We start from the raw sequence: 21,730 nt of genomic DNA on the forward strand, positions 1-21,730 counted from the left end.
CAAACCAATTCTATGGCGAGTTCCATAGTGGCTGCATTTGAAATTTCACCAATTTCATCAGCTACAAGATGCATTTGCATTTCCGCTATTGCATCTAATGTGAATTCTTCAGAATTTTGATTAAAATCACGTTGCACTAATTCCTTTACTTTTGTCCAATGACGTTCTCTTATCGCTGTATTTTTTAGATCTGTAATTAACGGAAGTGTTCTTCGAAATTTGTCAACTCGTGATCTAAAAGAAATTTTAAAAAATATATTTTTCAAAATTATAAACGTTTTTAAATAAAGTAAAATTGTAAACTATTAAATTTTTTTACCTTGAGGTATCAACAATTTCCCAATTTTTCTCTTTTAATTCTCTGGACAGTCTTGTGAGTTTTCTAAAAAGAATATTTCCAGTTTCACTCATGTCATCTAAGTCGATACTCCAGAAATTTCCTGTTTTATAACGCTCCCAACTTTCGTCCCAATCATTTGTTAGACTCCACACAAGCTCAATGGCAGTAACATCCTTGTCCAATTTAGCAAATTCTACTGAATCAGGGTGGCTAATAGCAAATATGGACAAATTTGCTCTTAAAATTTTTTCCCTCGTTGCCAATTCTGACATTTCTTTGCGAAATTTTACAAGCCATTGAATAGCACCTGTAAATAAAAATAAAAAAATTACATTACACATAAATTTCTAACGATTAATTTATAAATTATATAATTAAATAAAACTTTTTTCCATTAAAGTTTTTATTACAAAAAAAAATTTAGTTTTACCTTTAGTAATCCATTCGGAAGTAAAAGGTCCCTCGTCATAAAATCTTGTAACTAATTTTATAATTTGAGCTTTAAGAAAAACAGCTTCTTGCAACAATTTGTTTTTAAATTCATCCTAAAAAAAAAATATTTTTAATTTAAATAAAATAAAGTAAAATGGAATTTTTTTTATTATTTGTTATAGGAAAAAAAACCTTTTTCTCCAATAAAGCAATTTCACATGTTGACAATAATTCCAAATATTCAGACCACATTGTTTCTAGATCTCTGACTCGTCTCTTATATTCCAAAGTCATTTGTACCTCGTATTTTTCTAGACAAAGAAAATATAAGAAAATTCTCTATTTTTCTTAATTTAAAAAAGTAATTTAATATATAAAATTATACCTAATGTTTGGTATTGCTCACGAATTTCAGAAAATTCATCCTCTTTTTTGGGAATTTCATCCTTAAGTTTTTGAAAAAATTTCATACTTGCTTGCATTGTTACAAGATCTGTTGGCATTTTTTGTATTCTAAAAAAAAAATACAGATTTACTTATTTTGCAATAAATATGAAAACAAAAATTAATTTAATAAATCATATTGAAAAAGAACTTACTTTTTACTATTTTCAGAGACATATTTATAGATACTATTAATTTTTTCCTCTGCAATTCTCAATAATAATTGAATAAATTTTTTTTGCCATATAAAACATTGATCAATAACAGATAATTTTAGTTTCTCACAATTAATAATTACAAAATGAACTGTGACCATTGTATCTTGTTGTTGAACATTATTAGCTAATTCTGTATATTGTCCGATATCCGAATCAAAATATGCTACTGTTGGATTCAATTTTTCGTATCTAAATAATAAAGAAAAAAAAAAATCTATTGTCATAAAAAATAAATTTTTTTGATTTCCAAGTAAATTTTTCAAAAAATAAATTTCTCTAATCACGGAAAATTTGTTTTTGTTTTTCAATTTATTTTTTACCTTTCAATAAATGATTCCTTGTTAATTTCCCACAATTCTCGGAATTGTTCCCAAGTTTTCAAATAATTTTGAATCTGCGTAAAACAAAAGGCCACCTCTGTTGATAGACAAATTACAAATTCAATAAAGTAAAATCTAGAAAACAAAAATAAACAATTATTAATTATTATAAAATGTTACCTTTATTGCATGATTGTTGCAATCGAAGAGTCTCAGTGTCGTTTGATAAAATTTTCCAAAATTGTTTTTGATACGATGAATTATTTTGTAAAGATTGCTGTAATCTTTGAATCGATTTTAAGGGTTGTAGAAGACACATTACTATGTCACCAAGAAAGTTTGAAATTTCTGTTAAGCTCGGGGTAAAATTTATCTGTAAAAAAAAAAAATTTCAACAAGAAATGAATCAGTAGTAAAAGATAATTTCAAGCAGACATAACTATTCCTAGGCAATTTAATTTTAAATAATTTGAAAAATTTTTTTTTTCACTTAAGAATTTTTTTAAATACAAATTGGAAGATATTGTTACATGATTGCTATTATTAATTTACTGTATGACATATATATTTGTTCACAATTCAAAAGTATATAAAAATAATTTTAATGAATTAAAAAATCAAAAAAAAAAAGATAAAAATAAAGAAATGACATTACGTTTTCTACACGTGTAATAAAATGAAATCATAGTTAGGAAATATTTTTTGTAATTAAAGACTTTGGTAAGTTTACTTAATGATTAGTAAGGTCTTCACACCTACGATTGAGATATATATATAATACGTTAAAAGCATCAGTTTCATTTAGACTTAGTTTTAGAAAAGTCAATTGTATTGTAAGATGAAGTTTTTCCTCTTTTTGGGATTAGTCACAATTTCTTTATCAATTTGTAAGTAAAATTTTTTTTAATAAAAAAATAATAATTGAAAATTATTATATATTTTTTTTACAGGTGAATGTTTGCAATGTTATAATTGCTATTTTGGCTCTACATTGAAAATGAATGATATTGATCAACAAATAATAAAACATAATACAATTACTCCAACAGAAAGATGTGGTATTATTAACAATACAATTTGTAAAACTTCAGATTATTGCGTCAATATGGTCGTGGATATAAGTAAGTTGGACAAAATTTTATACTTACTTTCAATGATTATTTGAAAACTTAACTTGATATTTTACATAATAATTAAAATTAATTTTTTTTTTTACAGACAGTGAGAAAACTTTTTATCAATTCTGTTCATACACACATATCAAAATTAATAAGAACTACTTTAATTTTTCAACAAGTAGAATTTTAAGTATAACTAAAAGTTTTTGTTTTAATGATTTCTGTGGCACTTTAAATGGCACTTACAATGGCACTTTCAATGGCAATTCGAATGGCGCTTTTAATGGCGCAAATTTTGTTACTAACAATTACCTTAGTATTATTATTATTCTTGTTCTCATAAAACTTGGTTGTCTCTAAATAATTGACTTCACATTCACATAATAAAGTATTAAATAATATTTAATAATTTTATACCTTAGTATCTAATAATTCTGCTTCCATTAATAAGAGAGGAGATGGAGCTGTCGTGCCATCTCCATGTAAAGCTTCAAATATTACATTTAGTGAATTATTTAAACACACTTTGAAAGATTCTTCTAATAATGTATCCAATTTCGCCAAATAAATAATCCATTCTGTAATAGTCTATATTTATATTATTAATAATTATTGTTTACTATCTTAATTTTTTTAATTTTATGTCTATTTTTTTTAGTTTTTTTTTTTTTTTGTTTTATAAACATATTTTAACTATTTATAAAATTATAATTATAAAATTTCTACAAACACTTTCTATAACGTGAATAAATCCTTGATATATTACAAACAAAAGTTGCACAATGATTTCATATTTTTTCATTATATTATCGTAAGCTTCGTCTCTAAAATTTTAATTTTTCACAAATATTCACTTAATATTAGTTTGAATAATAATAATAATAAAATAATAATAAAAATAGTAATAATTAAAAATCAAAATACTGATATTCATTAAATTTTAATTTTTATAATTAAAAATAATATTTTTTCTATAAAATAAGAAATGTAAAAATAAATAACTAGATAAAATTATTATCTACAATTACCTTGACTCCATAATATCTTGTATCAAATCCGGCAAGGCATAGGAATAATTTGGTCGTATTCGAATCAATGAAATATCGCAAATATTTTCGCAAATTTTCATTATTTGAAAATTGCAAGTTTTGTACGTATCAATTGTTTCTTGAAGCTGAAAATAAAAAAATTTCTTTAAACTTCGTAAAAATTAAAAATAAATAAAAAAAAATTATTACCTTTCTTGTGTGGATAAAACAGTCTTTTATATACGTTTCTATAAAATCAGAATTCCATGTTAACTTTACTAATCCAGGTTGAATTTCACGATCCAAGATTTTAATTAAATTTTTAAACAAAAGTTGTTCTTCACAGGAGAGTACTGTAATTTACAAATAATTAATATTGAATATTATTTGAAACAATAATACAAAGAAAAAATATATTACCATCTAAAATTTTATTGTATGCCAAAACAACAGAAACAACATTCTCATAGACAAAAAGTAAAGTATCTACTTTATCAGTGACAATTTGTATATTAATTGGAATTAAAAAATCCCAATCGAGCCAATGATTAACATCGCGACATAATTCTAAAATAAGCGGATCCATATTGCATTCGAGTTTAAAATTTAATTCCTCATTTTTTCTTCTCATTAGAAAGCAATTTAATCGCTCCTGTGGATTCTCTCCAATATAATTAATCCATTTTTTATAAAGATTCCTAATAATATCATTGAGTGACATCACTAAACTATCATATTTTTCACATATCACATCAGATATATTAGAAAATGGCATCCAATCGGCAAGTTTCAATAATTCACGAATTCTCACAAGTTTTGCTATTTTCATTTGTAAATTTTTCGCTCTTCCCGAATAATAGGGCAACATTGCCGGATATTTCTCCTTTTCTTCAATCACTTCTGCTTTTGCGTCGAGAATTCTTTTTTCAAACATTCTCCAAACCTGAAATTATTTATAAACTTATTATTATTTCAATGATAAAAAATTTCTAAAATAAATTTTATATATATTTTTTTTTTAATTACACGTGTGGTTTTGTTTTCGAAAATGGGTTTCAAAGTTTCACGATTGAGATAATTATAAAAACCATAGAGAGCATAAACACCATCTTCAATCGTATCATTGTAACTGAACACTGTGTTAAGTAAATTTTCAATCATAATTTCAAGATCCTTCATTTTACCTCGAAAAATAAACATATCATCGTGCCAAGTGACTTGATGTACATTTAAAATTTTATGTGAAATTTCTTTCACTGAATTTAAATAATTGAGAAATTCATCTTCTATATTTTGACAAGTTGCCTCAAATTCAGGACCTCTTGTACCGCGGAAAAATGGTTTTCCTATTGTCACCGTTTCGTCCATCCTTTTTTTCAGTAAAATTTATAAATAATAATTATTTTAACATTTTTCTAATTTTTAATAAATTTTGACAAAATTTTTTAAATTTTTTTCTTAACAAAAAATTTAAATACCTTCCAAAGTCTATCATAGCTTGACAAATTTCAATCAAATTTTCACACCTCTCGATAAAAATAAAAATGTTTTTAAATATTTGCTCTCTATTAAGTTTCCATTTGATGTTGGTGACTTTTTCATGAGCGCCAGCAATCTAAAAAGAAAAAAAAAATCTAATTAAATATTAAATATATTTCAAATAAATTTCTAGAAAATGAAAATGAATAAAATTTTTTTTTCAAATAACTACTAATAATTTAAAAGAAAAAAAAAAAATCTCACACGATCGTATATTTTTATATACTCTTGACATGTGTCAATGCATTCTTTAAGAATTTTCATATTTTTTCGTGTTTTTCCATTAAAAATTTTTTTAATATTGACAAATCTTATGCAACACAAGATGACCTGATTACTTAAAAAATCGAATAGTTGATTTATTTTCTCAATGCATTTCAAATACGGTGAATTGAGCCAAATTACTCGGAAAAGCTGTATTATTTTTGGCAAATGTTGAACAATTTCCAATGGTGTCAAACTCGCCGAGAGATCTATGCATGGTTGCTTTAAAATTTTCAGAAAATCTATATTCGATTGAGCTTCTTTAACAGCATCAATTATTTCATCCTTTAATAGAAAAAATTGTCGTATATAAGTGGACTGTGAACTCGACAAAATATTGATAATATGTGTAATTAAGGGCAATTTCAATTGATAAACCAATCCACTGAGATTTTTATCTGCAAAAAAAAAAAAATACAATTAAATAAAAAATTAATAATTAATTATCAAATATTTAATTTTTAATGAAAAACTATTAACATACGTCTGTAAATCCAAAAATCGTATTCATCAACTAAACACAATAATTCGTTTGTCGCTAATTGTTCTTTATCAGCAATGGCAATTTTCATTTGATTTAACCAATGACTCAATACTAATTCAAGTCTTTTTGTTAAATCTTTATCAGCATTTGCTTCATCAATATTGAGATCACTTCCTTCCAATGGAATATATAATACTGTTAATCCTAACATTTTAAATCTAAAATCCGTCAATTCACATAAAAATTTATGTAAACTTGTACAAAAGTCAATTTTAACATCTAGTCTTTGATTAAGAAAAATACATCTTTTTAATAATGAATTTTCAAAAATTTAATTAAAAATAAATCAAGGATACTATCGGGCCAGGAATCGATTTTAAAAAATATGGGAGCAAAGATATTTTCAATTTGTTGAAGAATATTCCCCTCAATTTGATCATTGATATTGCCAAATAAAATTTTTGAATGAAAATTTTCTATCGAAAATATTTCATCTGGATTTCTTGAAAAATACATTAATTGATAAACTGGTATCTTGGGAAATCCAATATTTGTCATTAAAGTTGATTCTTTAAAAAATATCGTGATAATTAATATATTGGAATTATAGAAAAATTCCTGAATTTTTGATATACACTGATCGGTCCAATCAGTTTCTTCCAAACCATTTAAAATTGTGAGATCCTTTATAAATTGTACCTTTTAATATTAAAAAATAAATTAATTACAATCAAATTTTTATATTTAAGTAGAATTTAAATATAAAAATTAAACATACTAATTTTATTATTTCTTCTTCGTGATAAACTATTTTCTCCGATTCAATAAAATCATTCTCATCATCTTTGCCTGTAAAATAAAATTGTTAATTTTTTGATAATTAGTCAATTAATTTTAGATAGTAATTAATAATTAGTTATTTTAGTAAAATTTTGCGATAAATTAAAAATAACTGAAAATACAATAATTTATTATTATTTTAATATTATACTATTTTCTTCATCGTCACTCGATTTTGTATATAAATATTCGTAACGTGGATCTAATTTAATTTTTTTTTTATATTTTTGAGTTGACATTTTTTTTATCCTATCACTTATTGTGTTACAATATTTATTTTTCAATTACTAATAATTGAAATAATAAATAAAGTCAAATAAAAGTATTTTTAGCGTTTTCTTTTTTAAAAAACTATTTAAAAATAGAAAGGTTAATTAATATTTTATCTCCTTTGACAAAAGAATAAATAAATAAACGAAGATCGCAAATTTTATTTCATAAAAATTTTTTTATTTTAACCATATTTTTTATTTATTTTTTTGTTAATTCAACAAAAAGTTTCTTGTTCATATTAAAATCTAATTAAAAAAACACACTTCCTGAAAATATGTTATCTGCTTCTATGATAAATTCCCACTTATTCAAGACTTTGTATAAACAGCTGATTTTTCATAACGAAAAATGTTTATCGAAAAAGACATTAGTTTATAATTATTCATATATCTAGTCGAACGTAAGAATTTATAAAAATGGTAGTCATTCTTTCCATTGCAATCGTTTGTTTAAGTTTTTCTCTTGGTAAGTAAAAATTAATATCCAAAATTTATTTTTACATTAATCAAATTAATTTAACAAGTGTTTATGTAAATTATTAATTGGAATGATAAAGAAATATTTTTAAAATAATATAGTCATTTTTTTTAACGTACAATGTTCAAAATATTTTTTTAACTAAAATTACAAAATTTTACTTCTCTTATATTATATTAATATTTTTTATAATAATATAATTACTTATTTACAGGAGAATCTTTAATATGTTACACTTGTGCATCACCGGGTTCTGAATTTTCTGATAGATTTGATAAATGTCAAAACGTTTTCAGTTCAGAAGCATCATACTTTCCATTTGAAAATAATCCAAAATGCTACAATGGCGCTTTTTGTGCTAAATTTATTTTAGATGGTAAATTTGAAAAAAAAAATAATTCTATTTTTAAGAAATAGACACACAATTATTATTTTTATAAAAATATAGTTATTTTTAATATTTTAATATTTTATAAAATAATTTCAATAAATAGTGAAGAGAGTTAAAAAAAGTTTAATGTAATTTTTGTTTTAGTTTCCAATAGAAAAGTTGAAATACGACAGTGTATTTCACAATTTGAAATTGTGAAATTTGATTTACAAAATCCTCCCTCACCAACGGAAACGATAAAAATTAATTATATGGGTTACACCGCTGATGCATATTTTTGTGATAAAAATTACTGTAATGGTGCTTCTATCATGAATATATCTGTAATTGCATTTTTATTACCTCTATTCCTGTATACTTTAATTTTAAATAATTTAGAAATGTTATAGAAATTTTCTTCTTCATTTGTTAATTTATTTTAATACGAATATTGTTATTTTTTATGTACTCAATAGAGTAACGAAAATTTTAATTTTCAATTTGTAAAATTTATATGTAAATATTTTTGATTTCTATACTGTATGCATATTTATTTATTTACAATTATTTACATTTTAATTAGAATTGTTACGTTTAAAAATTAAAATTTTTTTGTTTTCATGAATCTAAATAAGTAAAAATTAAAAAAAAATTATTAAATCTAGACTACATTGTTATAATAATACTTTAATTTAAAGGAATATAAAAAACAATATTTAATTTAAAATTTAAAAACTTTTGGCAAATTTACTTAAAGATTAGTAAGTTATTTACACCCACGAGTGAGGCCTTGGCATTGTTATAGAAATAAAGCCTCCGCTTAGAAAACGTGCGTAATGTTATGAAACGAAAAAACCTTCAGTTTAGTTTTGACTTAGACTCTGTAAAGTCAATTTTATCGAAAGATGAAACTTTTATTTTATTTGGGATTAGTCACAATTTCTTTCGCAATTTGTAAGTAAAAAATATTAATTCAATAAAAAAAATAATAAACTTTTATTATTACTTTTACAATTACTTATAGTTATATTTATCATGTTATGAAACTTAAAAATACATCATTAACGAATTAATATTTCTTTTGATTTTTATCTAGTTTTCACTGGAAAAAAAATTATAAACAAAATATAGTATTAATAATAATCTGATTTTATGAGATTTTAAAAATTCTTTTTCAAAAAAAAATTAAAAACAGATTTTGCAAAAGTATCTTTCCAAAATCTAAATTTATAGATACTCTATAAAAAATTTCACCTTGAGATCCTTATTTTTCATTATACAAAAATATATTTGTCATTTATATTTAAAGATCAATTTTTTTTTTTAATTTTTCCCTTGGAAAAAAAATTTCTCTTATTATTGAAAAATAGTTTGAAAGAAAATTTATCTAATTAAAAAAATTTCTCAAATTTTTTAAAAATTAATTTTTAAACTTGAGTAATAAATTACAATGATTAAAAATAAACTATTTTATAAATACTTTTTACATACTATTTTATTTATTTTTTGTTATTCATTAATAAAGAATGTAATGAAAGAAAAAAATTTACAAATTTTTTTCAATTAAATATTTTCCTAATTTATTTATTTTCAGTATAAATATAATTCTCAAGTGAATAGTGATTTATTATTGACTATATATTTTCTTGTAGGTGAATGTTTGCGATGTTATAATTGCTATCATGGCTTTAAATTAAGCTATGATCAAATTTATGAACTAGGAAATGAACATAAAATACATACTCCAAATAGTGACAGATGTGTTATTAATAACGGAGAAATCACAGGTCCAATTTGTGAAACTTCAAATCAATGCGTCGATATGATTGTGGATATAAGTAAGTTGTACTTATACTTTTTTAGCGAGGGAAAAATATTTTATTCAATAATTAAAATATTTTTTTTTTTTCACAGATGAAGAGAAGACTGTTTATCATTTTTGTTCAAACGTTGAATATCCATTTGAAGGGAATTTAATTCAAGTTTCCGGAAATGAAATTATGAAAGTATCTTATAAACATTGTTTAAATGATTTGTGTAATGGCGCATCTTCAATATTTACAATTACATCATTAGCGTTTATCTCAGTATTATCATTATTATTATTATTATTATTCTCATAAAATATGATTGCAATTTTTGTAATTTTTTTCGCTTTAATTTTTTAATTTTATTAATAATTTTCTTTTTTGTATCTCTTGATATGTAAATGAAAATAGTAAAAATGTAGATAGAAAAAAAACATCGAAAATTGTATAATTTTTTTTTAAGTATATATTTTTCACGATTCTTTTACTTTTTGTAAAAAAAAAAAAAAAAAATTACTATTTTAATTAAAATGGTTTTAAAAAATTTTATTATAAAGGAAGCAATTCATGTTTTCAATTTTTTTTGACATTAAGTTTATGTAATGTAATAATAAAAAAATACGAATAACTGCATATTAATGTTAATTTTTTAGAAAAATATTCATTTTCATAAAAAAATGATAAAAAAAAATCATCAAATTGTCAAATTTTTTTTTGACCAAAATATTTTTGAACTATGATTAGACTGAAAAAAAAATTTATTTGATTCAAATACTAGATTACTTGACTATTATTAAATAAATATTTTTATTTGTTTCAAATAATTATTAAGTCAATTAAATCATATTTGATTCGAAAACAAAAATTTTTGGTTAAAATAAAATTTAATTGAAATAAAAATTAAATGGTTCAAGTAGGTAATTATTTTGATAATAGTCAAGTAATTGAGTATTTGAAGCAAATAAATTTTTTTTTTCAGTGCATTACAGTGCAAATTATTTATTTATTTTAAAAAAATACGGAATCATTGTTCAGAAAAATTATGTCAAAGTAAAAATGTCAAAATGTTCAAAGTAAACTTTTAACTAATAGATAAGATTTATTTCATTAATGCTATGTTTTATATCTTTGTAATTAAAATCCACGTGTAATAATTATACTTATAATAAAAGACTTTAATAAATGTATATTTAAAGATTATTAAATTATCCATATTTGATTTTGATATATAAAAATATAAACTCTTCGCTTATAAAAATGTGTGTAATATCTTATGAAACATTTAATTTAGTTTCAACTTAGCTTCAGTATAATTAATTTTGCACATATCGAAAAATGAAATTTTTCCTTTATTTCGGATTAATCACAATTTCTTTCGCAATTTGTAAGTAAAAATTTTGTTAATAAAAAAAAATTATTATTATTTTTGTTACTTTTATAATTATTTATAGTTGCTTATTTTAAAATTTAAATGTGAATTTAGTCAAATTAAAATATTAAGATTAAAAAACAATTTACATAAATTAAAATTATTTTTATGAAAATTATGCTAAATATAAATTTTGTTCAATGAAAATTGTTTTAAAATAAAATTTTTGATATGAAAATTCGATTTACTTTTTAAAATTCTGCTGAGTGGAAATTTAATAATTATTATTATATATTTCTTGTAGGTGAATGTTTGAAATGTTATAACTGTTATCGTTCCTCTAAACTCGTAAAAATGGATACTGTAATAGAAAATATGCACAATGATAATGAAACTTTCGAAACTAAACCATGTAATTATGATACTAACGGAAAATTAGTAGGTCCATTTTGTGAAACTCCAAAAAAATGCGGCTATTTTAATATGAACATGGGTCCAGGTAAGTTGCATAAAACTTTAATTAATTTAGGTATTCAAAACAATAATTATAATAATAATAAAAATAATAATTTTATACTTTCGTGTAATAATAATTAAAATAAATATATATTTTTTTTACAGAAATAGAGATCTTTGATTTATATTTTTGTTTTGAAGCAGAAACAAAAACTGTTTTTCGACAATTCAAATATGCTAATAACAAATATTTAAAGGGTTATCGCAAAATTTGTTCCACTGATTTGTGTAATGGTGCTTCTTCAATTACAATTACGTCACTAGTAATTACCATAGTATTATTATTATTGTTGTTGTTTTCATAAAAAATTATTGTACCTAAATTTTCTATTTATTTCCCTCTTTACTTTTGCTTTATAAATATTTTCATTGAAAAAATTTGTATTCTAAATTTAAGAATAAATTGGCGCCTATTTAAGAATATTTCCCATGCATTTTATTCTTAAAGTTAGAATATAAATAAAATAAAAAAACAATTTTTAAATTAAAAACATATTCTACATGACAAAAGAAAATATTTTTAAAATAGGCGCCATTCTATTCTTAAAATTAGAATATAATTTTTTCAGTGAATTCAGTCTTAAGTTTTTTTTCTTATTGTCTTTAATTTAATTTTATCTTTATCTTTTTTTCATTTATAAGAAATTTGTAAAATTTAAATGTAAATATTTAAAATAATACTTATTTTATTAAAAAAAAAGCTCGATAATTTCATTTATACTTATTTTAAAAAATTCGAACACTTGAGTCTTTCGGATTCCAATCGTTCTCTTATATTTCTATTTTTTGCCAATTGAATTTCCTCGAGGGTTTTTCCCGCGGTACTTGGGGTGATAAAGTAAATTAAAATTGGCCCTAGAAACGCCGATATTGAAAAAACAAAAAATGTCACATAAATTCCTGCCATTTTGTTTAAAATTTCATAACCAGCAGCGGTTATTAAACAAAATATCGAAGTTACAACAACAATAAAAGAAATAGCCGTAGCTTTTATATTAATAGGAAAAATTTCCCCCATCAATATATCAGGTATTGGACCCATTCCCAATGAATATGAAATCTTATACATCACTAATCCTAAAAGCGGAAGCCATTTAATTGAAGAAACATTTATTTCAAGATAAAATTTCATAAAGAAAAAAATACCAATTACAGCTAATGATAAGGAGCACAATAATCCTGAATAGAGAAAAAGTGTTTTTCTCTCGAATCTATCGATAAAAAAAGTTGTGAAAGCACACGCGACAACTGTTATTCCAGTGACAATCATCACTTGATAACTTGCTTCCAAGGAGAAATCACTGTAACTCAAAATTTCTTCAGTATAAAAATTAACAGCTAAAATACCAGAAAACAATTGAATCACTAACATCAATGACGAAATAATCAAATCCCTCCAATGTTGTTTATTACCCAATAATTGAATTAATGCCATTTTTCCACTCAATTTTTGTTCAGCGATTGTTATTTTAATTTCCTGAATCTCTAAATCAAGTTCCTTTGAACTATTGACTTGTCGAAGTTTCACGAGAGTTTTCACAGCATTCTCATCGTGATTTTTCATAAAAAAAAAATATGGACTCTCTGGCAAAAAAAATGAAATCACAAAAAATGTCACGTGTATCAACATACAAATGGAATTCCAAATTTTAAATGGAAGAAATGCCGACAATGCTGTACAAATAAAATAGCCAAATGTACTGGCGACTCGCATCAAATTTCCTAAAATTCCTCGTATTCGTTTTTCTGCAATTTCCGATATGTAAATTATTAAAACATTTATTGTACCACCTTGATGAATACCAGCGAGTAATCTCGCTATATAGATATAGATATAATTTTCCGCATAAATTATCAATAGCCAACTAATTATTGCCGGTATGGTAAATATAATTATAGATTTTTTTCTTCCAAGTCTGTCAATAAATATAGGATCAATTATGCTGCCTATTGTATCGCCAACAAGTAATAGTGAAACGATCCATGTGCCTTGTGAATTGGTGATGATAAAATATGGATTTGGATTTTTTAAATATGGCAATGAAGGCGAAGTCCATGCTCTATGTGTTCCCAAGCCAACAATTCCAATACAAACTGAAACAATTTTTTTATTATTTAAAAATAATTTAATAATAATATTTTTTTAATGAAAAATTTTTTTAAAGGAAGATAATAAACTTTACCTGCAAATCCCACTGCGTACTGGACCAAACGATTTCCATTTTCAAAAAGTTGAGTATCAGATTTCTTACTATTCCTTTGGTATAATTTATCATACTCGTACTTTTCCTATTTTAAATCAAAAAAAAATTAATTTCCATTTTTATCAAAATTATTATTTTAGAAATAATTAAGAATAAAAATCATAATATACAGAAATTCTAAATAACAGTTAAGACCTTGGAGAAGAATAATTGCTTGCAACAGGTACAGTTAACTTAACAAGAAAGGATTGTCCATTAAATTATTTACCAGATTAAGCTTAAATATGACTTAAGATATGTCAGAGGAAATTAACCTTTAAAATTTTATTTTACTTCTGGAAATTTTATTAAAAATAATTTTTTAGAAATTTTAGTGCTAAAAAAATACATGAAATTATATAATTATTATTCGAGTTTGTATTAAATTTATTTTGGCCGTTTATCATTATTATTTCTTTCACTATATTATTAAAGAAACAAATTACAACCGAGTTCCAATTTATTCTCGAGTTGAGATAGCAAAAATTTGACTTAAAAAAAAAAAGTTAATTTCTTCGACAATGTAAAATAAAATATATATTATATTTTACAAAAAAATATATTATATTAATATTCATAATAAAAAATAATTAATTTTAATTCAACAAATTCTATTTTCTCAACAACTTGGTACTTTTATAATAAATAGTTTTTGTCAAATTAATAAATTGATTAAAAATTCAAATAAATCCAGTGCAATAAAAATAAAATATAGTCTTACCTCCGACATATCTCTGATGCGTGTGGAGGTTTTATTGACACTGACAATGAAACTAATTTTGCAATTGCTTGGCCTTCTATAAAAATTTTTCTCAAATTCTACACAGATAAGAAATCTTGCTTTTTAAACAGTAAATTAAATTATTTACATCCTTAAAAAAAAATTTGCCACTATAATTTAAATATAAATTATTAATAATTTATTAATTTACAAAATCTATAATTAATTTCACAAAAATAAAACAAAAATTATCTAAATTCAAAAAATAATTAATATTTACTAGAAAAAAATTTGTACAATTTAGATAAAAAAAAAAAATTGCAAAATTTTTGTATATTTAAATTATTTAAAGGAAGAAATTATTAATTCCATTTTAGGTAAGAAAAGATTTAGAAATGGAAAAAAAAATTTATTTCAACAAAATTATTAATCTTTTTTTTTTTTTTTTAAGGGTAGTTTTGATTATTATTTTTAAAACATTGGTTCGAAGATTATTTAGTACGGTCATGCTGTTGGAGTCTGCATGCGCTGACAGGGTCATTTGAGAATCCTGCGAAACTCTTTTGATAAAAAGCTCTCGCAGGACATTCGCGAAAATACATTGGCGCGATAAGGGTCATTCAGTATCAACTGAATGTTAAATAATAATTGTTATAACTAAGAAAATGAGAAATATATTTTTTCTATTAATTGTTACCACAATATTGACGTTAGGTAAGCAGTGCTGTGAAAATTGTCTATAATATTGTCTATATAATCTGCATAACGGGTATGTATATAGTTTCAATTTTTTTTGATTAATCATCTGCCAATCAAAAAACAGTATCAACTTTATAAAAAAAAAAAAAAAAACCGTTTTTCAAATTTTTCACCATTAAAGATTCCATCTTTTAAAAAATAAATTCTGTTTTTAAATTTTATAACATTAAAAATACTCTTATAAAATGAGTTTAAAAAATTATTATTAAAAAACAATAAAATAAAAAAATAAATAAAATTAATTTTTAATATATTTTAGAAACAAAATTAAAATTTCTCTAAAGGTGAAATAATTTAATAAATTAAATTTACAATCAGGTATAAAAAAAAGGAAATAATTTTTTTTTTGAATTTAATAACACATTCAACAAAAATTTGATTCAAATACTCGATTAGACTTTTATCAAATAAATGTTTATTTGTATCAAATAATTATTGTCCTTTATCAAATACAGAAATTATTGGTTTAAATACAATTTATTTAATTGAAAAAAAAAATTATTTATACAAATTTATTTATACAAAGTAAATATTTATTTGATAATAGTCGAGTATTTAAATTAAATAAATTTTTTTTTTTAATAAAAATTAAATTTTGATGAAATTTTTAGTTTTTTATTTCCTTTCGAAATTTGAATTTAAGATATGAAATCGCTTTTTGATAGAGTAAAAATTAATTTTTTTTTTCAGGAAAAACAATAAAATGTTACAATTGTATTGTTGATTCACCTGAAAATAATCGAACATCATTCAGCAATTCAATAACATTATTTGTTGGTGTAACAATACCTGATGAATATTGTAATACTTCGTTGGAATTAAGTAAATATCCCACATGTTCAACTCATCGTTACTGTATTAAAAGTGTCGTTGAGGGTAATTAAACATTCATTCAAATCACTGAATATTAAAACCATTAATTCAAACATCTAATCCCAATATTTTTAAATCAAATTAATTATTTTATTATTTCAATTTATTTTATTTATTCTTCTCTATTATTAAAAAAAAAAAAAAAAATTTTATAGATTAAAAAACAAATGTTTATTGAAACTTTTAAAAATATATAAAAATATCTCTATTTTGCAGTAACACATGGAGAAATCGTTATACATTTATGTCAAGAAAATTCTGAATTACCCCATTTAACGCCCAATGAACCAAAGATTTTTAAACACAGCCAGTTTAAATACACTATTTATCCATGTGACACTAATTTATGCAATACTGCTTCCAAAATTATCACTAATACGTCCATTATGCGATATTTATTACTCATTCTATTATTTTACATATAAAAAAATAATTAAAAATTCTTTTTTACTTAATTAACGCATCTCTTCTTGCTTCTCGGATAAATAAAATTAAAAATAAATTATTCTTCTTATAAACAAAAAAAAAATAAAAATCATTACATATCTAACTAATAAGAATTAAAATAATAGTAATATAAAAAAAATTTTATTAAATGCAACGAATATTATGATTATTATTGCTTTATATATTTACTCATGTATGGAGTTATTCCACGATAATTTTTGAATTTTAAATAATTTTTCATTGCAATTCTTATTTATAACAGTACCAGTTATAAAATATTTTTTTTTTTATAGTATATTTAATAAACCAATGCAGTTTGTTTATTTGAAGGAAACATAAAAAAAAAAAATTATCGTGGAATCAATCTTGGCTTAAAATTTATAAATAACATTATTGAAGCACGGCAATTTTATAACTATATATATATATATAAATATATTTAAGTACAAAGTAAGATATATGCAAACCACACTGCCTATACGTCGTTATTAACAGCAAAACTCCATTGTAAAAAAAAATTTATAAAGAAAATATTGTTGCAGAGTTATATAAGACAATTTATTATAAAGAAAAGTTATAGAAAAATATTATTTAGAATTTAAATAAAAAAAAGCTACACGTTATTCAAATAATCATAAATGCTAAAAAAAAAAACATGAGCGATTCACTTTTCGCACTCGATATATGCAATATTTTATAAATTATAAATAAATTGAAATTTGTTATAAATAAATACGTTTTTAATGCTACAATATTTTAGTATTATTTTTCCCCTAAAAAATAAGATATTAAATTTTTATTAATGAAACTAAAATTATTTTAATAATTATAAAATTCTTTCTTTCTAAATTATTTGATATAGAATAAAAAATCAAATAATCGGTTACTTGACAAATATTTATTACCAAATAATTATTATTATCGTATTTTTTTTAAAATACAGAAATTATTGGTTCAAATACAATTTAATTCAATTATTTGATTTCAAAAATTATTCGGTTCAAGTAAATATTTATTTAATAATAATCGAGTTTGAATGAAATAAATTTTTTTTAATTTTTAATTTATCATTTTATTTATAAAATCGTGTTTTTTTTTATTAATTTTTAAATAAATATCGATAAATCAATAAAAAAAAAAAAATCAAAATTTGAATCATTTTTAGTAGCTAGTTAAGAGTAGGTAACGATTTTTTTGATCTGATTGGCGAAAAGAGGGTGTTCACTATCCTGCAACAGAGTCTGCGCCATCAAGATTGAGAGCATCAGTTGTCATATAAACCAACCTCGATTTAAGGTGAATTCCAGTAAAAAATCAACAGTAAATTTATCTCAATTCAGAATGAAATTCATCTTATTTACAGTGATTTTTATCATAACATTCACTTCCGGTGAGTTAAAAAGGAAAATCATTTTTTTAAAATATTTTTTATCATCTTATTTAATCAAAAAAAAAAAAAAAAAAAGAGGGAAAAATTTATATAAAAAAAAAAAAAAATTTTCAGGATACTCTATTCGTTGCTATCAATGTATTCAAGGATTTCCAGCTGTTACCGACGATTCAACAATTGAAAATGTGCCATTACCAAAAAATCTATCATTGCCAGGAGTTGAACATTTACCAACTGCTTATTGTAAAACTCCATTTGAACTTAAAGGAAATATTCTTTGCACAGCAGCTCATCGATGTATGAAAAGTGTCACTTACGGTATGTCAGAGAAAAAAAAGAATATATTTAAATTTCCCCAAATTTATTTAAAATTTTTATAATAACAAAAAATTCATTCAGTTTTCATAATAATAAATTAAAAATTAGAAAAAAATTTCAAAATGACACTTTTAAAATAAAATAATAATAATATAAATTTTTGTTTTTAATAAATAATTTAGTCAATTTTTAAATATAAATTATAATTTTCCTTTTTTTGAATAATTTCATTACGAAATTAGTATTTTTCTAATTGAAAAAATTTGGAGAAACCCACTTTATCACCACTCGATAAAAAAGTTATATAATTTTTATATTTATAAAAATTAAATTATTATTTAATTAATTATTTATATTTATTTATTTATAAATATAAATTATTATATAATTTTATTTATTTAATTATTAATTATTATTAGTTACTTAATTTTTATATTTATAAAAATTAAATAACAATTTTTTGTATAATATTTTTTATGCAATCTTTAAAATTGAAATATTTCAATACTTCTATTTTTTTTTTTTTTTGCAGAAAAAGATAACAAATTTATAATTCGCTATTGCGCGCCAATGAGAAATGAATATGGTTTTGAAGTACATCCATCGCCAAAAAAACCAGTTGACATAACAAATGGTTGTCATAAATTTCGAGCTTACATTTGCGATACCGATTTATGTAATGGATCAACAAAAATTAGATATTCCAATTTTTTCTTTTTATTATTGCCATTTTTATTTTATTGAAAAAATTCTAAAAAAAAAAAAAAACAATTTTTAACTATTAGTAAAAATCCCGATTATAATTATTAATTATATATAAATATATTGTTATACAGGGGAGTTAAGTGCCAATATTTGTGAAAGCTGCGCGACAAAAAACAGTACAAAATAGAAACCAGAAATTTTTCTATTGTTATGACAAATTTTTACAACAAAAAATATCGAGAGTAATTTCTATTTTTCATTCTTTTATTATTTAGTGATTCTATTAAAAGAGATTTTATTATGTGATATATTAAAAACTGAACTGCGATTTGTTATTAAAAAAAAAAAAAAAATGTATATAGATTTTAAATGAAAATTCTAAAAAAGCGAAAAATCAATAGTAACATCGATTAAGTATTAATTACACTAAAAGTTTTTAAAATATATTTAAAACATTGAAATATTATATATGTATACATGAGTTCGATAAATAGCTTATTTAAAAAAAAATTGTTTTTCTATTTTTATTTCTTTTTTACGTTTTAATTTTCCATTCAAATAAGGAAAATTATTAATATTAATTTGTTACCATTAACGAATGTTTTATTAATTATTTATTGCCATGGGGCTAAATAAATTATTTACTAGATAATTATTTTCAAAACTATAGTTACTAAATTATAAATATTAAATATATTCTATATAATAATCAAAAATTAAAATTATTAATTAATATTATTAATTTAAAAATATTAAATAATATAATAATTCAGTAACATAATTTTATTATTAAAATTAAAAATATCTAAAAATTACAAAAAAACGTATAAAATTTGTTATAAAAAAATATATATATATATATTAATTTCTCTTACATTTTTATCAAAAATACTATATAAAAGATGTCATTGTTTCGTTTGTATTCGACTAAACTTACATTTCTCTATCTTATCGGAAGCAATGAGATAAATAAGAGAATAAAAATTAATTTCAACGAAACTTATAAAAATGATAAAAGTTAAATTTTAGTAATATGTGAAAATAATTGACAATTTTCTTAAAAAACTTACAAGCAAGAAAAAAAGACACTTTTTTTTACGTCGATACGAATTCGGTTGACTTAGATTCTAAAATTGCAGCTAAGACGTCATATTCTGATTGTCGTAAACTAAGAAGAAGATTTCTATAGGCATCTGGACCACGTGTTTTTATTGTGAGAAAAATTTCTCTTATTGTATCCAAATCGTTCAAAGTTTTCTAAAACAGAAATTTTAATTTGTAAAAAAATCGTCTAAAAATAATTTTTATAAAATAACAAACAATTTAACAAAATATAATATAATTATAATATAATTAAATATAAATATAATTGAGAATAATTATTTAGAATAATATATTTAATATTTTAAAATATTTTAATAAAATTGAAAATAAATTGCATTAAAATATTTCTAAACTCAAGTATTTATTTTCAATTTTAGTAAATTGTTTTAAAAAAAAATTTTAAAAACGTTTTTATAAATAAAAATGAGTTCTTACTTTCCAAACTGGAACGTTGAAGTCGTCACGATTATAAATTTTATTTTCGATTAAGAATGGCCATAGTACATTCATGTCAATATACGGAATTAATGTCTCACACCATGTATCTAATTTTTGTCTGTGAAAAGTTTCCATTTTTAAACACTTTAAAGAAATTTTTTTTTTTTTTTTTATCTTTTTTTTTAAACACTTAATAATAAAAATTCAACGAATTCTGTTGATTTCAGTGTTGAAAATACAAGACTGTCTAAGGACTGCTGTAAATATTGTACGCACAAACTTGGAGTGTGTCTACCCTATTCTTTAAACTCCCCTCCACAATGTACAGCAAGATTCATTAAATATTTTCTATTTTAAAAAATATTAAATTTTTCCAATATTTTTTTTTCGAAATTAATTTTTTATATTTGATTCAATTTTTCAAAAAATTAAAGATTATTAAAAAATTATTTAAAAATGTAGAGGAAATTTTTCTCAAAGTAACGAAGTTACAAATATTATGAAAGAAACTGTAATGCTGACTCAAGCTGCGGACTGAATGTGAAAGTCTAAAAATATAAATGCCCCTCTCTTTAACATCCTTCTTTGTATCATTTTACTGTACATCTAGTGCAATTAAAGTAAAATATTCGTTTAAAAAAAAAAATTTCTTTTTTATAACTTTTTTTTTTAATTTTATATTTTCAATTTTTCTAGGAAAATTTTTTTTATTTACTGCATAATTAATTTATATTAAATAATTTAATAACAAAAAAAATGAGTAAAAATAAAATTATAAGAAAGAGATTAAAAAATATAAAAACGAAACTAAAAATTACTAATAATGAAGAATTGTATTTTATCAGGTGTGAAAATATTTCTCCTTGAAAAAAATATAGAAATTTCCTCGCAG

General features: G+C 21.8%; 8 protein-coding genes across 9 annotated transcripts in view; 6 read left to right on the forward strand and 2 right to left on the reverse strand.

Moving 5' to 3' along the window:
• Positions 1-6,295, reverse strand: part of LOC127291647 (dynein axonemal heavy chain 2) — a 32,423-nt gene extending 26,128 nt beyond the window's left edge. Inside the window, exons 1-14 of the mRNA XM_051320847.1 lie at positions 6,188-6,295; positions 5,644-6,101; positions 5,379-5,515; positions 4,927-5,269; positions 4,321-4,843; positions 4,111-4,253; positions 3,901-4,046; positions 1,755-1,889; positions 1,372-1,623; positions 1,158-1,285; positions 965-1,083; positions 771-885; positions 320-647; positions 6-234 (exon numbers count right to left, since the gene is read on the reverse strand). Of these exons, the coding sequence (XP_051176804.1) occupies positions 6-234; positions 320-647; positions 771-885; positions 965-1,083; positions 1,158-1,285; positions 1,372-1,623; positions 1,755-1,889; positions 3,901-4,046; positions 4,111-4,253; positions 4,321-4,843; positions 4,927-5,269; positions 5,379-5,515; positions 5,644-6,101; positions 6,188-6,275 (3,144 nt within the window). The 5' untranslated portion in view covers positions 6,276-6,295. The remainder of the gene's footprint in view (positions 1-5; positions 235-319; positions 648-770; positions 886-964; positions 1,084-1,157; positions 1,286-1,371; positions 1,624-1,754; positions 1,890-3,900; positions 4,047-4,110; positions 4,254-4,320; positions 4,844-4,926; positions 5,270-5,378; positions 5,516-5,643; positions 6,102-6,187) is intronic.
• On the forward strand, positions 2,510-3,463 carry LOC127276603 (uncharacterized). The gene is made up of 3 exons (XM_051297156.1): positions 2,510-2,641; positions 2,705-2,875; positions 2,973-3,463. Exons 1-3 carry the CDS (start codon positions 2,593-2,595, stop codon positions 3,230-3,232), a joined length of 480 nt encoding a protein of 159 aa, XP_051153113.1. The 5' UTR covers positions 2,510-2,592; the 3' UTR covers positions 3,233-3,463.
• Positions 6,296-7,498: 1,203 nt separating the features above from the next.
• Positions 7,499-8,684, forward strand: LOC127291654 (uncharacterized). The gene is made up of 3 exons (XM_051320854.1): positions 7,499-7,765; positions 7,992-8,153; positions 8,313-8,684. The coding sequence occupies exons 1-3, from the start codon at positions 7,717-7,719 to the stop codon at positions 8,555-8,557; spliced, it is 456 nt and encodes a 151-aa protein (XP_051176811.1). The 5' UTR covers positions 7,499-7,716; the 3' UTR covers positions 8,558-8,684.
• A 247-nt stretch (positions 8,685-8,931) lies between these two features.
• On the forward strand, positions 8,932-10,526 carry LOC127291655 (uncharacterized). The gene is made up of 3 exons (XM_051320855.1): positions 8,932-9,101; positions 9,800-9,985; positions 10,062-10,526. The coding sequence occupies exons 1-3, from the start codon at positions 9,053-9,055 to the stop codon at positions 10,268-10,270; spliced, it is 444 nt and encodes a 147-aa protein (XP_051176812.1). The 5' UTR covers positions 8,932-9,052; the 3' UTR covers positions 10,271-10,526.
• Positions 10,527-11,226: 700 nt separating this feature from the next.
• On the forward strand, positions 11,227-12,163 carry LOC127276569 (uncharacterized). The gene is made up of 3 exons (XM_051297097.1): positions 11,227-11,339; positions 11,629-11,823; positions 11,946-12,163. Exons 1-3 carry the CDS (start codon positions 11,291-11,293, stop codon positions 12,143-12,145), a joined length of 444 nt encoding a protein of 147 aa, XP_051153054.1. The 5' UTR covers positions 11,227-11,290; the 3' UTR covers positions 12,146-12,163.
• On the reverse strand, positions 11,952-14,840 carry LOC127276673 (facilitated trehalose transporter Tret1-like). The gene is made up of 3 exons (XM_051297277.1): positions 14,805-14,840; positions 14,024-14,129; positions 11,952-13,934 (listed from the first exon to the last, which is right to left on the reverse strand). Exons 1-3 carry the CDS (start codon positions 14,811-14,813, stop codon positions 12,562-12,564), a joined length of 1,488 nt encoding a protein of 495 aa, XP_051153234.1. The 5' UTR covers positions 14,814-14,840; the 3' UTR covers positions 11,952-12,561.
• Positions 14,841-15,322: 482 nt separating this feature from the next.
• Positions 15,323-17,635, forward strand: LOC127291649 (uncharacterized). Of its 2 annotated transcripts, none has more exons than XR_007844637.1 (3): positions 15,323-15,573; positions 16,254-16,439; positions 16,653-17,635. XR_007844637.1 is itself a non-coding variant. In XM_051320849.1 (3 exons), the coding sequence occupies exons 1-3, from the start codon at positions 15,470-15,472 to the stop codon at positions 16,859-16,861; spliced, it is 444 nt and encodes a 147-aa protein (XP_051176806.1). In that variant the 5' UTR covers positions 15,323-15,469; the 3' UTR covers positions 16,862-17,635. The 2 variants fall into 2 exon arrangements, 1 of the variants encoding a protein (XP_051176806.1); XM_051320849.1 differs by having other exon boundaries at positions 15,323-15,518.
• A 489-nt stretch (positions 17,636-18,124) lies between these two features.
• On the forward strand, positions 18,125-19,998 carry LOC127291709 (uncharacterized). Its single transcript, XM_051320954.1, has 3 exons — positions 18,125-18,273; positions 18,388-18,591; positions 19,124-19,998. The coding sequence occupies exons 1-3, from the start codon at positions 18,225-18,227 to the stop codon at positions 19,333-19,335; spliced, it is 465 nt and encodes a 154-aa protein (XP_051176911.1). The 5' UTR covers positions 18,125-18,224; the 3' UTR covers positions 19,336-19,998.
• Positions 19,999-21,730: the final 1,732 nt, after the last annotated feature.

Source organism: Leptopilina boulardi, unplaced genomic scaffold (genome assembly GCF_019393585.1).
Source record: "Leptopilina boulardi isolate dan_hultmark-lab unplaced genomic scaffold, ZJU_Lbou_2.1 LbouV2_150, whole genome shotgun sequence".
In the NCBI taxonomy this organism is placed as follows: domain Eukaryota; kingdom Metazoa; phylum Arthropoda; class Insecta; order Hymenoptera; family Figitidae; genus Leptopilina; species Leptopilina boulardi.